The sequence below is a fragment of the Chelmon rostratus genome, chromosome 22, assembly GCF_017976325.1.
Source record: "Chelmon rostratus isolate fCheRos1 chromosome 22, fCheRos1.pri, whole genome shotgun sequence".
In the NCBI taxonomy this organism is placed as follows: Eukaryota; Metazoa; Chordata; class Actinopteri; order Chaetodontiformes; family Chaetodontidae; genus Chelmon; species Chelmon rostratus.
This window is the reverse complement of record NC_055679.1, coordinates 17,972,585-17,989,064: the sequence shown is the minus strand read 5'-3', so window position 1 is coordinate 17,989,064 and position 16,480 is coordinate 17,972,585. Positions and strand designations below refer to the sequence as shown.

Genomic DNA, 16,480 nt, shown 5'->3' with positions numbered 1-16,480 from the left:
GTGTTTTATAGTGTAGTCATGAGTGTTGGATGTCATGTCACGAGTGCCAACACATTGAATGGCGGCACATGACTTCAGAGGCCAGCTGCTGAGGAGCAGCCTAACGCCGCGTAGTTACATCAGCGCTGGGGTGAACTGATGCCAGTGTTTATTTATCTTAGAGCCAATGTTTGATTTTGCTCCGAAGTCGCTGGATTCCTCATTAAGTTCAGATTCATGCCAGACAGGTAGACAGAGTGTGTGAATGTGTGTCAATGTCAAGCTTTCAGATAGATTGAGGATGTCTCAAGGGTGTTTTTCTGTCTGGTATGCTGCAAAGGGCCGCAGCTTCCAATAACTCTTAAAGGGTCAGTTCACCCAAACTACAAGGACAAAAAAATTATATTCTATTAACGGTGGCATCAAGCTGTGCAGATAGTTCTGGTCATCGGTCTCTGGAAGTTTACACTGGAACTACTTTCTGCTGAAGAAATAGTTCCTAGCGAGGCCTGTGGACCATCCAGAGCTACCTGTCTAAAAAGGTAATGTAATTTTTAGGATTTAAATTTAAATCACTTTCATTGTACTTGCTCGTTTCAGAGGCAACAAAATCTAAGTTAATCCAACCACAACCACTGGCATGGTTTGATGTGTTAGAAGTGGGAAAATATGTCTTATTAGTCAAAGCATGCGTAAAAAACAAATGCATGAATGAATATTTTCCAACAAAGAGTAGATTAAAATCATACTTAGCACCATCTATTGGACAACAATTAGTCTTGACAGTGCTCTCTGAATAAAACATGATAGCAAAAGCCTTTATTAGCTTCCTATTATCAGGATGAGTGCTATGCTATGAAAAAGAAAGTGCACTAAAGAAGGTGGCATTCACCAAAAAGCTCGGCATCACCTTTCCCCAAGCTGCTTAATTTTCTGCAGGGTGCTAATCAAACGCCTGTCTCCGCTCATGAATGCAGAGGGAAACCTTGAGCATTTAAATGTGCATTTAATTGCGTTGGTTCTGGAAGCGTCGTTAAGTAAGAGCTGGGAAATACATTTCTTAATGCGACTTAGTGATGCCCGGCAAATCAAAGACCATCAAGCGAATTAATGAGGGTGAGCGGTGAGCACATTAAGAGTAGAGACGAAGCGCCTCCATAAACAAATACATATCTCTCAACTAGACAGCAGGGACAGAGGGATAATGTGAAAGACGTAATAAATACACCTCTCTGTCAATAGCCAAGGTACGCAATCCATTCCAGCACAATGTGCCCCGCTTTAATAGAGTAAATACACACACACACATACACACACACACACACCTTTTCTTCCACTATGTTTTTTAAGACACACAGATGCTTCTTCAGCAGCGTTCCTTTGCTCCGGTGAATAGAGGGAGAAAGCTTCTGAAGGAGAGGAGAGGAGCGGGCAGGAGGTGGCGGCGGCGGCGGCGGGGAGGGGGCACACATGAAAAAGTGGAGAACCAGAAATGTGAAACCTTCCTAGTTATTAAAAGCTGTCTTGCGAGGGTAGCGCTCCTGTTGTTAAGTACTCTTTCAATTATTAACGGCGCAGACGCTTTCATCCATTGGCGCGTGAATGCCAATACAGCTCCAACACACACTTTCACCGGCTGCCTTCTTCTCTTTTCTATGTGCTAACAGGCAAACACACACACACACACACATCAGGTATTCAGCTGTAATTGTTGCAGAGCTGTCGAGAGGACAGGTCAGCGGTGAGAATGATTGCATAAAACTGGATGCTTTGAGATCGTCTGAGTGCTCTTCAGCATGAACAGATGATCGGAGACAAAGAAAATAACTTCGTCATTAAGGCATCATTAAATTCAAAAACTCACTGGAACATTTCTCAGCCTCGGCGGGCCAGCCTCTGGGGGGAGCTGCAGGTATGCGCTGATGGCCAACATCGCTCATGTTAGGCCCAATTTGGGGCATTTTTCTCAACTGTCAAGTGCCCGTCAAGCCCCGGCAATAAAGGAGAGGAGATAAGGAGAGAGATTTGAGATAGTTGGGATTGAGCTGTGGGCAATAAGAGAGGAGCAGGAAGCTTTTAGGGTGTTATCCTGCGTCTCTGTTCGCAGCTCCAAATGTTCCTGTGCCTCTGATGAGAAGGGCTCATATGACAGATTACCAGCGCAAATGCTGCTCGAGGAAAAGCTGGCAGAGGGAGAGATCCAAACACATCACAGTCAGATATATGAGTGTGTTTGTTGGATGGCGGGTGGTGTGTAGACCGCGAGAGACGGACGGTATCCGGTAGAATGGCGGGATCATATTCATGCCTGATGTAGTCACGATGGATGTACTAAGACGTCTTCTGGCATGAAAACGCTGGACATCACTCACGTTTGGCTGTGGTTCTCTGTGAAGCTCCGGGATCTCAGAGGGTCCACACAGAAATTAAGATTCAGTTTCAAAAATGAGGGATTCTGAGCCTTTGGTGCCACTTTCTTATTAGGTATAGTTTACCTAGTTGCCAGGTTGTGATGAAGTCCTTAAGGCTGGTCTTCATCCTCCTCTACCAAAACCTGGACGACAATCTGCCTGGACGAGTTAACCCAACCAGATGATCGTCCTCCCACAGCCTGCTTCTGCTCGAGGTTCCTGCCTTTTAAAAAGAAGTTTGTCCTTGCTCATGGTGACTTCTTAGTGTCTGTAAATTAAAGAATATGGTCTAGACCTGCTCCATATGAAAAGTCTCATGTGATAACTGATTTGGCACTATACAAAGAAATCTGGACTGAAATAAACTGAATCTGATACATGTGTTACAATAGACATTATTCTAATTCGGCGAACACCATTTTACTCTGTAATTCAATTCAAAGTCTTTATTTCCTTTCAATGAAACAATGAGTTTCAATTTTTACGCTAGTCCTGTTTGTTTCAGGATCCGGGCAAAAAACACAAGAAAAGCTGATACTGAAAACTAGATTCTTCAAACAAGTGAAGTTTCTGAAATTAATCACCTTCCTTCAAGATTTTTTATACAACAAGTGCAGCTTACAAGAAAATGCAAACTTGATTTTAGGAAAGTCTTTAAACAATTTGAGTTGAGTTGGAAACAGGCTGAAATATTTCTACAGCAGACTGACTCATACCACAGGCAGAAATGACTTGATAAGACGGAGATGGAGTGTTTTCCATATGGAGGTTTGGCATTCGTACCTTGCTGTGGGCCTATTTTGGGCTCTTTGAGAACACTTGTTTTAAAGTGGTGTCCAGTCTTTCTTCCCATTGAAAGTTAGCTGAGTAGGGAATGTTGGACTGAGTGGGAGCGCTGCTTATCGACCATGGCCGGGCACGTTTCCACTCTGGAGATGGTGCGCGAGGCACTGGGGCGTGCTGACGACCATCCCACGGGACTCCTGTCCAATTACAGCTCAAAATGAGCCAGGAGAGCGCCGAGATTGGGCTGGGCGCACCAAGGTGAAGATGGAAGGAGGGAGGGGGCTGAGAGGTGGAAAGTAAGGGGGCCAAGGATAGTAGCACTTGAAATTAATGGGGCAGGGTGGAGCGGGACTCCCAGGGGCAAGCAGAGGGCCTGCTGATGACATTAACTCCGCCCTCGAGCAGCCATTAGGGGGCGAGAGGTTTCAGTAATCTCAGGACACATAGCAGAGAAGGCGCAAAAGGTTCCCAATGCTGCTGACGGGCTGAGCTGGAGCCACGAGCGGCCTGGAACATCAACGATGTACGGTGAGTTAACCGTGCGTGGCGCTATTAGAGGAAGCCAGAGACCCCGGCTGCTCCATACAACTCATGAAAATCTTTTAAGCATGATCACGTCACTAAGATGCCAATTTCAGGTTGCGATCCAGATTCCATCCTGACCCACATCACGTAAGAAACTGACAAATTCAAAGATTTCAGCAAAGATTTTAATAAACGCTGGCGTTTGGAGGGCTTTCATTCGAAATGTCATATTCGGACGACTCTGCTCCGAGAGCTATTAAGCAGAAATGTGCTCATCTATAAAAGAGCTCTTCTCTGTGTGATTGCCATTTAATAGCCAGCCATACGTTCACGCTCCAGTCTCGCTTTAATGTTGCAGTGCACCGGGGACCGTCAGCGAGCGAGGAGAGAGAACCCAAGGCCTCAAAACATCTCGTCCAAATTACCGTCATCTTCCAAAGCACGGCGTCGAGGGGATGAGATGAAATGTTGTCATAATGTTGCCGTGGCGGAGCTCATTGCCTGCACGTTCAGTGTGTATGGCCACGAGATGTGACACATACTGGATGATAACACCGAACACACACCGGCATTACAACCGTAAATCAATTCTGATTACATGTTCAATGCTGATGTAATTAATACTAGACTGATTGTGTATTGGAAAAACCCTGATTTGATTCTACATTTTCAGATGAGACAACACACAAGTACACTTGTTATATGATTTCTATTGATTTTAATGGAGAGTTTTAGTGTGCCATGGTGGCCTAAATTGCTTTTCAGAGGCTTCCACACGGGCAAAAACATGCATTTTCTGAATTTTAATTTTAAAGACAGTGAGTAGTAGTATCAGATATCAGCCTGTATCAGCTGTATCAGTTAAATCCTAACAATAAGAAAACGGCAGCGACAGGTGCACTTGTGTTTGACACACGAACAAAACACGACAGTCGAGAGAGAGACCGAGTAACACATTTAAAGTTTCTGCCGGGAGTCAGCGACGCTTTTAATACATACAGTTACATCAATGGCACATTAAGACAGTGTAACCACGGCAACAGACACCAGGATTATGTCAAAGAGAGGCACACAAAAGATCAGAAGATGCTTTGTTTAAAACAGTGGCAACACAGTCCTGAGAGGAAAGACAAGAAAGAACTGAAGACAGAAATAAGCAAAGTTCCAAGACAGGAGGCTAGAAATTTAGTCAGGACTGCAAGGGCAGCTCCCGCTGAGTGTGTGTACTTGTATAAGTCACATTGTGGGGACACCAGTACACAGACACATTTTGGGAACAGTAGGTCCCCACAAGGTAAACTCTGAAATTTTAGTGTTCAGACTTGATTTTTGCTCAGGAATAGTGTCGGTGTGTGGGGTCAGGCATGTAGAGGTGTGTTTGTGCTTGTGTTTCTACATTATCTTAATAGGGTCCCAGCACCAGAAACCTGCTCACAATGTGAGGTCCGACAACTTTGAGGGGACCAAAATGCTGGACCCCATAATGTAAATCAGTAAATTTCAGGGTGATGACTTCTCAAGGTTAGGATTGGGGTAAGACTACAGGAAGTGAATTTGAGTTTAAGTTATTTCTCCAGAGGTAATGAAAACAAATGAAAACAACACACACACACACACACACACACACACACACACACACACACACACACACACACAGTATTTGATGTAATGGCCATGATGGCTCCAGGGCTTTTTCGTTAGTCATCTGACTGTCAGCAGAACATTAAGCAACAGTCCACTGACAAGAAACACTCACTATTTCTGCAGCTGCAGCAACACCGTCTGTCTTTCTGTCTTTATCCACTTTTCTGGTGATCAACAGCCAAGTTCAGTGAAGTCAAGCAGACAACTCGCTTCTCAATCTGGCTGCTTTAAAATATGGTAAAAGTAATGTGAGGTAAAGGTTCTATTGATAACGTGACTTTAAACTGCACTGAACAATCAATGAGTTATCCCAGAGACAAGCTGAAATATGGACCACAAATAACACAGTCACATGCCTCTAAGATAGCCAATCAGAGCACAGATCCAACAGAAAAGTGTCATGGTACAAAATGTTGTAATATGAATCCTGCTTTGCCACTTCCTTTTCTGGTTAAAAATGTCTTTTGATGACTGCAAGTTTCTTGAAACCCAAGTTTTGAAAGCCTGAAATCTCCAGTGTTGAAGAGCAGGGTGAAGTAATACTTTGATCATTGATCATTGTGTGCTAAGGGAGAGCAGAATCCACTTTATTAAACCTTTGAAAACTCTCCCATACACATTTCCACACATTGTCGTCTTCTTTGGCAGCGGGAGTTTGTTGAAATGATGGTCCAACAACACCAAAGATGGCAAAGGAACCAGATATTTTATAATACCTTTGAAACCAACTCATATCTAAATGACCGAATATATCATGTTTCCAAAAGGACAGACTTGGCTACCACAGACTACCAGTGTCAAGTCAACACTGACTTTCGGCTTCACACGGGACATGAACAGCAGTGTGAAAGTGTGTTTGTTTGACCCATTCATGCACCCCAGCTTCCACCATATGCAGACTTTCTTGCTCTTTATACTACAATACTTCCTCCTTTGTTCCTGTCATAATTACTGCGGCCACTAGAGGTCACTGCCTACTTGCACAGACAACTTATACGGGTGTTGTTCCGGTGAGGTCAGGCTGGGCTAATTAATAATAACAAACTGACCCAGTCAGGGCAAAATATCTGGGCCTTATCTGATTTCAATATTCAGTAATTTGAACCTGACTCGGATCTCGGACACTAGGAATGGAGTGGACCCATAAAAACCTCTAATATTGTGCTCCATTCCCTAAATGAACACTATAAATGAATTATCATTGAACATCACGCAGGCAGTCTTGACACCCAGCACAAGTATCGCACCAGATCTCTTTGAATTTATTGTAAAGATAAAATTGTGATATCAGAACACATAAACATGCAGTCTGTCCAAGACATTACACTGTCTAAAACCTACATTCAGATTTCAAAGGGCTTACTAGAAGAGCTCATGTTCAGTACTGGGGGTTTTCCTTTCTTTCACACACACATAACCACTCAGAATCTGGAGCGAATCAGCTCTGGTTGTTACATCATACAGTATTCTCGCGATCTGGACTCCACCCTGCAGCACTCTTCCCTTTGCAACACAATGTAAGTATGAGCGTGTCTCCTTTATGAGAGCTGTGTATGTCCGATTTCTTATTCCCGCTCTGGTTTAACTGCATGCTGGATTCGGCTTCAAGCCCACCCCCCTCCCAGCCTATGACCTTTAACCCCAACCCTCCTTGATAAATCTAAACCTGGGTTGAACTGATATCTGGAGACCCAGCTCTCAAAAAGAAGAGACAGACACGGCTGTCAATCTCCATCATGATGTAGTTGGACTGATCTTATTGCTGAATTGATCAATACTTAATGTGTCATCAATCTAAATGTGGCAGTTATTAGCATCAGCCTGCATAAGCCAGCACTGCTTGTACCCCGTTGACTGTGATCATGACTGCGGCGACTGTGCAGTCAATCAGCTTCACTTCCTGTATTTAAGAAATACAAGAAACAGCTCTTCATCTCTCTTTTTGGTCTGTTTTTCCTTCCTTTTTACCCCCCCCCCCCCCTTTTTGCACCACTCCAGGGTCACCATCTGCATGGCAACACTCACAGCGTGACACTTCCATAACCCAGGAGGAGGAAGAGAGCGACAGAGCACAGACCTCTTTCTCTCTCTCTCTCTATTCACAGGCCACCCATAATTCATTAGCTCTCCCTCTCATCCTCTCTATATTTTCCTCTGTCTGCAGTGTGACCGACGCCGGTCTCTGAAAGCTCGTTGGGACCCTCTCCGGCATGAAGGTGCTGACGGTCGATATTTTGTACCGCCATTCAGCATGTTTTAAATTTGGCAATTTTCATGCCAAACCTCATTCAGAAAAAGGCATATTTTAGACCGTGGAACAATAAAATTTCCCATTGAAACCGAAGGTGTTTTTAACCAGGATGCACAGTAAACTGCACCTTATCAATCATAATGACAACATAGAGCCAGACTTTTTAATATTAAGCCAATATCTTCCCCATTTATCGGCTTAATCACAATTATCATTATCTTCTAGTTTGTTTTTTTTTGCAATATAAAAACATCAATAAATGGAGAACATATCCATCTACATGAAGAATAACAATCTCCTTTACAGATAGCCTCCGGTAGGGCACAGCTTCAGTCTGACCTATTGAATTGATCCCTGCAGAACCGCTCACTGTGATTGGTCAGTTTTTCATTTGGCCTCTGGTCATGCATTGTGTGCTTTTTTTTTTCATTTTTGGCTTCACTTTGAGCATCTATCAGTCACACACACACACACATACACACAAAGAGATTTAATTCCTTTTTTTTTTTCTTATTTTCACCGGGCAGAGTGCCAATGTTTTTCTTTCTTTGCTGACTCTCACCCCCTCATCCCTCCCTCCTCCTCTTCCTCGCTCCCCCCTTTACTAAGCTTTCCGTTTCGGTTGCAAGCGAAAGCTGTTTATTTATTCAGACAAGATCTATTTTTCCCTCTCACCCCCCCCCCCCCCATCCTTCTCTCTTTCTCTCCCTCATCGTCTTCCTCTTCTCCCCCCTGGTTACATGCTCGTAGAGGATCACTGCGAGGAAAAGAAGGATGGTGGTGGGTTGGAAGAGAGGGGAGGAAATCCGCCGCGGATAAAGACTGCGAGGTGGTGCAGACATTATAAAAAGAGAAGGGAGGTAAAGAGGGAAGGTGGAGGAGAGGGTCCACTCCATACTTCCTGTGTCTCTTAAGCCATACGGCAAAAAGGTGATGGGGTGTCATCAGAGAAACACACACAAACACACACACACACACACACACACACACACACACACACACACACACACAGACAGACAGGTATAAAGCTTCTTTGAGGGCCTGGTCGTCGTGAGAATAAGACTATAACAAAGTACAGCACTAAAATACAGCCAAAGGGAATGATTAGAATATGTGTGTGTGTGTGTGTGTGTGCGTGTTTGTGTGTGTGTGTGTGTGTGTGTAGAGGAGAGAGTGAGAGGTTTGGTGAAAAAGAGAGCACGAGCAAGAGAGATAGAGTGCTGTGCTCCAGGTGGTGCATTATTAAACAGATTTGTCACTTTGGGCCAATGGTGGTTTGTGTGTGTGTGTGTGTGTGTGTGTGTGTGCAGAGGGTAATGCATAGGTTGCACTGAGCAGTTTAAGATGAACAGCAGAAAAAAGCTAACTGGCCTCACAAAAGGAAAGAAGAGAAACAAGAAAAGAGAGAGAGAGAAGGAAAAAAAAGACAAAAAGGAACAAGCCAGAGAGAAAACAATGAGGGAAAGTCAGAGGAAAGCACAAGGTTGGAGAGATCATAAAACACGCAGAGATAAAGAAGACAAAGACATAAAAGGACAAAGAAAAACAACACAGGAAGAGAAAGCAAGAAGACGACAACGAAAAGGACAAGAGGCAGGAAAAACAGAAAAAAATAAAGTTGGTGTTTCTTATACTGAAAGCATGATTTACACATGCAGTCACATTACCTCATGCTCACTCATATACTGTCTGTATGCACGCACACACACACACACACACACACACACACACACACAGTCATGGGAGGTGTGTGTGGTACAGTTGTGTTTTAAATCCCTGCGGCTGCTGTTGACTAAGCTGATCCCTCTACGGGGGGAAAAGAACAAAAAAGCAGCGATTGCATCCACCACGACAGGCAACAACACTTGTTTTAGTCAAAAACAACATTAAAGAGGCAGACAGTGTCCTGTGTGTGTGTGTGTGTGAGTGTGAGCGTGTGTGTGTGTGATCTGTAAGAGTGCAGTAGGTAATCTCACTTTTGGAGGAAATCAAGTGAGATGAATGCAAAATGTGCCGACAAATGTAGAGGACAGGACAAGAACACACACACACACACACACACACACACACACACACACACACACACACACACACACACACAATCTCTCTGACAGCAGGAGGAGCGACTACACGGTGACATGCTGACACACATTCGTTCTGTTTCCCCTGATGCTCTGAAAACATCTCCGAAAAGGCACCTGACCACAAACTTCCCCTTTCAAACCAGAGATAATGAACACTTCCACGCCTGCGTGCGACCGCTCGGATAACATTTTTTGCATGAACATCACCGGCTGTGAGAGAAAAAAAAAGCCAGATCCTTAAGTGAAACTGCAAAAACCACGAGGCACGAACTCCACATTACAGTAAGCGAAGCATCAAAAGGTTTGAACGTGCAGCTTGACTCCCGTCAGGCTGCACGGTTCGGTGCAGCGTGAGGCACTAACGTTACAACCTGAACTGATCATGAGATTAAATGTGTCGTCATGTGGCTTTTCAGAGGGAAGCCCCCAGCTGTTATGGCCATGTATACGTTCCGGATTATTATGTTATGTTACATTATGTAAGCCTGAGCTCATTTTAATGACTTTATATGCGGCAGAAACGCCTGTTTTCAGGCTCAACTTATTGTTTATTTTTTAAAGATGAATGAATTAAGTCGATTTCCTGCTTTTCTTTGACTTAGATGACAGCAAAACAAACATTTTTGGGTTTGCACAGACAAAACAGGCAAACTTTTCTCCCATTTTACCGCCTTAACAATTGATGAATGCAGATTATTTTGCAGATCTGAAGTGCAGTAAAAGTACAAGGTCCTCGGAAATGCTCTGAGTAAGTTACCCTGTAATGAAAATATGGTGTCAGAGGTGGCTTTGACTGAACAATAAGCATCTCTGTGGACGACACACACCTGGATGAGTCCCTTTTCCCTCCTCTCGCCTGTAATTTCTAATCCTTCCTGTATCTTTTCCAGTCCCTTCTTCCCTCTCTGTCATCTTTCCTCCATCTCCTTTGTGTTTTGTGACGCACTTTCGCCTCAGCTATGTAATTATCCCTTGCTGATTCCGGGGGGGTTCTGAGGAATCCAGCCCTCCCTCTCTTTCTCTTCTGCCCGCCCCGTCCGCCTCCGTCACTCGGATGCTGAATGCCGTATTGTTCCTCGCCGCGACAAAGCTTTGACTGACGGATGTGGGAAGCGGAGAGTGAATTTTCGTTCCCTCCCGCTGCCATCGCTTCCATTTAAAAGCTTGTCACCCAGCTTTTTCCTGCACCGTGTCGTTTAAAGTGGTGCGGGGTTAAAAAACGAGCTGCAGTCGGGGTGAATCACTTGGCGGAAACACCACAAAAATGTCCGGCCTATAGTTATGATTTAAACATGCCTACAATCAGTTTGACTCCACGCTGCAGAACCCCCCCCCCCCAAGGCTAAAGTTTATGAAGCAAATCATGAAGGTAAATTCAGAGTCTGAGCTCTCTTTCTATAACGAGCCCTCATTCAAACCAAAGCAGCGAAGCAACAAAGCTCCTGAGGGGGCCACCGAACCTTCTAAGGTGTTTCCTCCTGGAAACAGCTTGTTAGGACGTCACATGACTGAAACAGCGTCATCATTCGCATGAGTCAAATTCAGCTGCAAACGCTCAGGAAAAAAAAAAAACCTTGTTCCTCTGCTGAAAACAAAGTGATGGAAAGACGGAGAGGAAGTGAAGGGAGGAGTTCTTCCAAAGTTATCAAGTCCAGATTCAAACTGACGGCAAACTACCTGTTATTGACCAGGTCCTGCCACCGTGTCACACGCGCTCCCCGAGCCTTTTCCAACACGACGAGAAAGAAATCTGGGAGAAACACTTGACGATGAATGAGTGAAAATGCTCAAATTTAAAGATGAAACACCGTCGGCAGCTTCATGCTGAAAATATCAGTAACCGCCTTTAAGAAATGTTTTCACTCCAACCCTTTAGTTAAAAGCAGCATAATCCTGAATGCTGAAAAGGTCTGGCTTCTAGATAAAGCACCACACACACTCTCTCTCTCACACACACACACACACTATCGGAGGGGATTTAAAGATTCAAACTGTGGTCTCGGTAATTAGGCAGATGGATTTGTGCCTCTCCTCCCGGTCCCGCGGGATAAAAAGCGACACATAACGCAAGCGGACGAACTCTTTAAGTGGATTAATTAAAACCAACACAGCGGGGTCAAAGGTCAAGCCCCCCTCACGCTGTCAACCTCCTCACGCTGCCCTCCCCTCGTCCCGCCGCCGCGCTCCAGCCGCAGGACGGAGAGGATTTCCACGATTGGGCGACGGTGAAAACGGACCCTGAAGAGATCGAGGACGGGAAGAGGAGCAGCGAAGGAGGTTTTCACGTGAAGACCTCCAGTTTGAGCGCATTTCGCTTTAAAAACAGACGTCTGTCTCTCCTGTTTCCGAATATCCAGCAATGAGCAAAATGACATATTTATGAGCAAATTTAATACAGAACACACCTCGTCTTTGCCGTGTGTGTGTGTGAGAGAGAGGTAGCTGGATGTAATCAGATGGAATTAATATGCATGCTGTTTCTCATTATGGAATAACTGAACTGCACTTCAGATATGTGGCGTGCACGGTGAGCGGCACGGACAGATCTCAACACCCGTCCACTGCCCTCCCTCTGGAACATGGGTGTGTGTTTACGTGTGTGTGTGTGTGTTTAGGCCGAAACGGTACGTGAGACGTCAGACGACACACGCCGCCGCCGATCGGGTGACACCGGCTTTAAAACATGCGCGCACACACGTTGCATTAACTCCTTATTGCGTTTAAAGTAAATCAAATTCCACAGAGCTGCATTAATCAGCTAATTGTGCTAATGTGCATATCATGTTGCCTAATTGTGCTCCAGCAGCGAGGTCTCATCTTTCATCTGCGCTGATGTGACGTCCCTGTTTAAATCTTAACGGTGCAGCATCTTTTTTTTTGTTGTTGTTTGTCATCTTTCTTTCCAGCAGAAATCGAAATCAAACGCTGAGTCCGCCGCCGCCGCCGTCGCTCAACCACAATGCGACAAAATTCAGGCTTCAGCCGCGTTGTCATGTGTTAAAATTCAGAAAATGATCCCCGACTAAATCAAGTGTTTGTGCTTCTTGTCGCCGCCTTTTGTTCCGCCGCTTCTGCTCCACAGTAGCAGCAACAGCAGCAGCACACACACACACACACACTTTCTGGTTAACGCTGTGTTCGTGATAGTGTGTGTGTGTGTTAAGAAGTGTGTGTCTGAGCGTGACGGAGGTGAGTCTCATTAGAGGGAAAACGACGCAGTGAACGCCGCCGAGGTGCTTCATCATCATGAATGATTGAGAAGTACGCTTGTGGGCGTGAGTGCTCATTCGTGTGTGTGTGTGTGTATGTGTGTGTGTGTGTGGGACTGATCGAGCTGGTGGAAGTGTGTGTGTGTGTGTGTGTGTGACCCCGAGAGAGTGTGAGTGACGGGCCGGCGGTAAGCTGGTCTTTATTAAGATGTGCTGTCTTTGGAGAGGGACAGCTGCTCCTGCCTCTAATCTGGAAGACAAAGGTTTAATAAAGAGAAGAGAGGAGAGACAGAGGGAAGGTAAATAACCTCCTCTTCGTCTCCTTCCATCCTTCCTTTTCTCTCCTCCTTTGCTTCCTTCTCTGCGGCCGACAACAAAAATTAAACTCTCTTCCGATTCCCTGTGAAAAAAAGTTTGCCCCGTATACGTCCTTTCAAAACTTAAATCCTCACTTCTGACCTTTGACCTTTGACCTTTAAAGCTAACACGGCTGCAGCAGGGCCGGCGTGTCGATTATCAACTCGCTGTCGGTGCTAAAATGAGCCAAAAGTGACATTTTTAATGCTACCAGGAGATCTGTCCCCGTTCAGCAAATAGACCGAGAGGAGTGGAGAGAGTGTGAGTGTGTGTGTGTGTGTGTGTGTGTGTCAGGTCAGCTGCGTGCCCCATTTCTCCGTCTGGATGGTCATCACTGCCTGTTTGGGAATGACATCATGTAGCCCCCTCCTTCGTCCATCAGCAGTTTACTGAAATATGCCTGCTCTACATTACTCCACTCACTTTCTATTTTGGATTTGTGGATAATGATGGTGGGATGGAGGGCAGGGGGGGAGGGGGGGGATAAAATGATAAAAGAGGGGAGAGGCAGCATTAAAGGAATAATTTGAGGGTCTTGAGGGTTCTGTCTCCTCTCTCCGTTTCTAAAATAGAATTTGCGATAGCCCCCGCCGCTGCCGCCGAGTGTGTCGAGGGAATAATGACTTATTTATCAAATGGCTGAAATATTCAGGGACAAGGCCTTTTAAAATCCGGCTTTTAAATTCATAGGCTTTTCTGCTGAGATGCTTAATGACACTGAATGTATTCATAGTGATTTGCAGGTCCGAGATCGAGCCGCGTGTCCTGCCTATGAGTCTAATCGCTGTTTGACAAAAAAGGAGGGAGGGAGCTCGAGACAAGTTTCACCTTTGACCTCACGGGAGGCTCCGTGGATCAGGTCTGGGTCGGAGCCGCCTCCTCCTGCCAGGCAGTAAACGGCTGGTTGCTGGAGCAGCGCTGAAAACATGTTTTGCGGCTCGGGAGATAAAATTTAATGTTCTCTAAAAGCGCTCTGTTGCAGGCAATCAGCCATGAGTAAATGTTTCAAGATAAATTCCTGCAGGGGCACACTTTTTCTGGCAGTGCACGAGGCTCTTCAACATTTGGAGGGACCAGATCAGCATGGGTGGAACTAGGGGAGGGGGCGGGGGGTGCTGGGGCGGGGGGTGCTGGGGCGGGAGGAAGGGGGGGTGATGGTGATAAATGAGTGTTATTCTTACTGCTACGCTGGAACGAGACGAAGTTTGGAGATGCTGGTGATGATGGAGCGCCGCGCGGGGCAGCATCGGGGGTTAATGAGATGTACGCAGACACGGAGCAGCTTGCATGCGTCAGACTCATGACAGAGCAGAGGAGAAGAGGGAGAGAAAGTAGAAAGAGCGCTGTACTCGGGGCACATTACAGCCAAACGGCGCAATCCGTGCGTAATTACGCAGCGCAGCGCCGGAACCAGAGCCCAGAAGGCGGCGACCTCCTGCCTGCGCCGCGTCCCACCCTTATTTTCTCCAAAACACCAGCGCACTTCTGTCCCCATCCACTCCGCTATCAACCCGTTCACAATGGCGAGGCTGTGGAGAAATTGACCGGGCGCTTACCTTAACACGTTCCAGCTTTTCAGAGGGTCCAGGTCTGAAATTATAGAAACCATGGTCGACTGGCTGGGCAGCACCGGGAGAGGGAGGGGGTGCGGCGGAAAAAGATCGAAAGAAAAAGCGGCGCAAAGGCTGTAAACTCCGTCTGCGAATGGCAGCGATTGCTCGGATGCAACCCGTCCTGGTTGTTCAGTGGGTGATGAGCGCTGTCACAGCTCTCTCTCTCTCTCCCTCTGCGCGTCTCTCTCTCACCCTCTCTCTCTCTCTCCCTCGCTCTCTCTCTCGCTCTCCCCCCGCCCCCTCCTGTACAAAGCCTGCGCTCTGCAGTCGCGTCTCAGAGCTTCCTCCGGTCCCTCTTTGACAGGAAGGCTGCTGCTGGAAATGCAGAGATGTACAGTAGAGGAGGGTAAACCCCACCTAGGAAACTCATTTACCCATCTTTTTTAAACGCACCGGGGGGGACAGGGGGCTGGCACACTGTAGAACCTGCACACTGCAAAAAAATCCGTCTTATTTTGTTCCGGTTTCAGGCTGATTTCTCCTTTGAGGATGTTTTTTTTTTTTTTTTGTCAGTGGAAATGTTTTACGAGAATATTTTAAGAGGCAGATCACTGTGAGGAAACTGAATGTAACATGTCTGTTTGCACTGAGACAAGTGGAATTACACTGCTGAAAGAGCTGATGTGTCATATTTGAACTTTTTTTCTCTGCATGCTCTGTAAAAAAAAAAAAAAATAATAAAAACAAGCTGAGAGCAAAAATTAAAGCAGGTTTAGTCCTATGAGACCAAAGCATAATTAACGATCTCATGTTTCAGGATCCATCGAGGGCTGATCAGAAGCTGACCTCCGTCAGCGTGTTGCAGCCACGAACCCTGCAGACCTCGCTCCTTCTGCAAACCCCTGTGAGCGCTGACTTCCTGTCTGACACCACCACATCCTGTTGATAACTGTCGTTTTTTTTTTCTTTTTCTTTTTCTCGTCCCCTCCCCTCAACATGGCAGCAGATGCGTCATCCCTGCCGAGGAATGACAAGGCAACAGCCAAGTCCCACCTATTCGGAGCTTCTATCTGTTTGCTCATTGGGAAAAAACAGATGAGCCCCAGCGAAAAAAAAAAAAAGAGTCAGAACTGTGTCTGTTTCAGATAATTGTCTGAGACAACAGAACAGGCTGGGACTCAAAGTCTCTGCCAAAGCCATTGGAGTTACAACACAAGAGGTCTGTTATTTTCAGGGTTACAATATTAGTCATTGCACATGCACTCGCTGATAATGGCCCGTTTGACAGGAAACTGCTGCGGTTTCATTTTAGACAGTTGGCTTGGGGAAAAAAAGCCCTCGAATATATGACATAACTCAGTCTTGCTCTATCTTCATCATTGTGCATTTTCATCTGGACCAGCTGGTTTTTGAGCGTTCAGTTCGAGGATCCACCTGCAGAAGTTACAGCAGTTCAAGGTTTTCAAGGTTCTCTTCAGTAATGAGCTTTGAGGTAATTTCCAGCTGACATCCTGCGGAGCGGAAACGCTCGTTCACATGGAAGAGAATTTGAGCTCCGAGTCGAGCGCCCTGTACGTGAGACAACAGTAATGCAAAGCTACAGCTCGGCGCTCTCAGCATCAGCAGCCATACCGCACCGGCTTTAAATAGACTCAATTGGACATCTGCTTCAGCGAGGAGG

General features: G+C 45.9%; 1 protein-coding gene across 9 annotated transcripts in view; it reads right to left on the bottom strand.

The window, feature by feature from the left end:
• The window catches only part of celf2 (cugbp, Elav-like family member 2), a 186,782-nt gene extending 171,791 nt beyond the window's left edge, over positions 1-14,991 (bottom strand). For all 9 annotated transcript variants that reach the window (XM_041964181.1, XM_041964183.1, XM_041964182.1 and 6 more), the window contains exon 1: positions 14,803-14,991. In XM_041964181.1, the coding sequence (XP_041820115.1) occupies positions 14,803-14,855 (53 nt within the window). In that variant the 5' untranslated portion in view covers positions 14,856-14,991. The remainder of the gene's footprint in view (positions 1-14,802) is intronic.
• Positions 14,992-16,480: the final 1,489 nt, after the last annotated feature.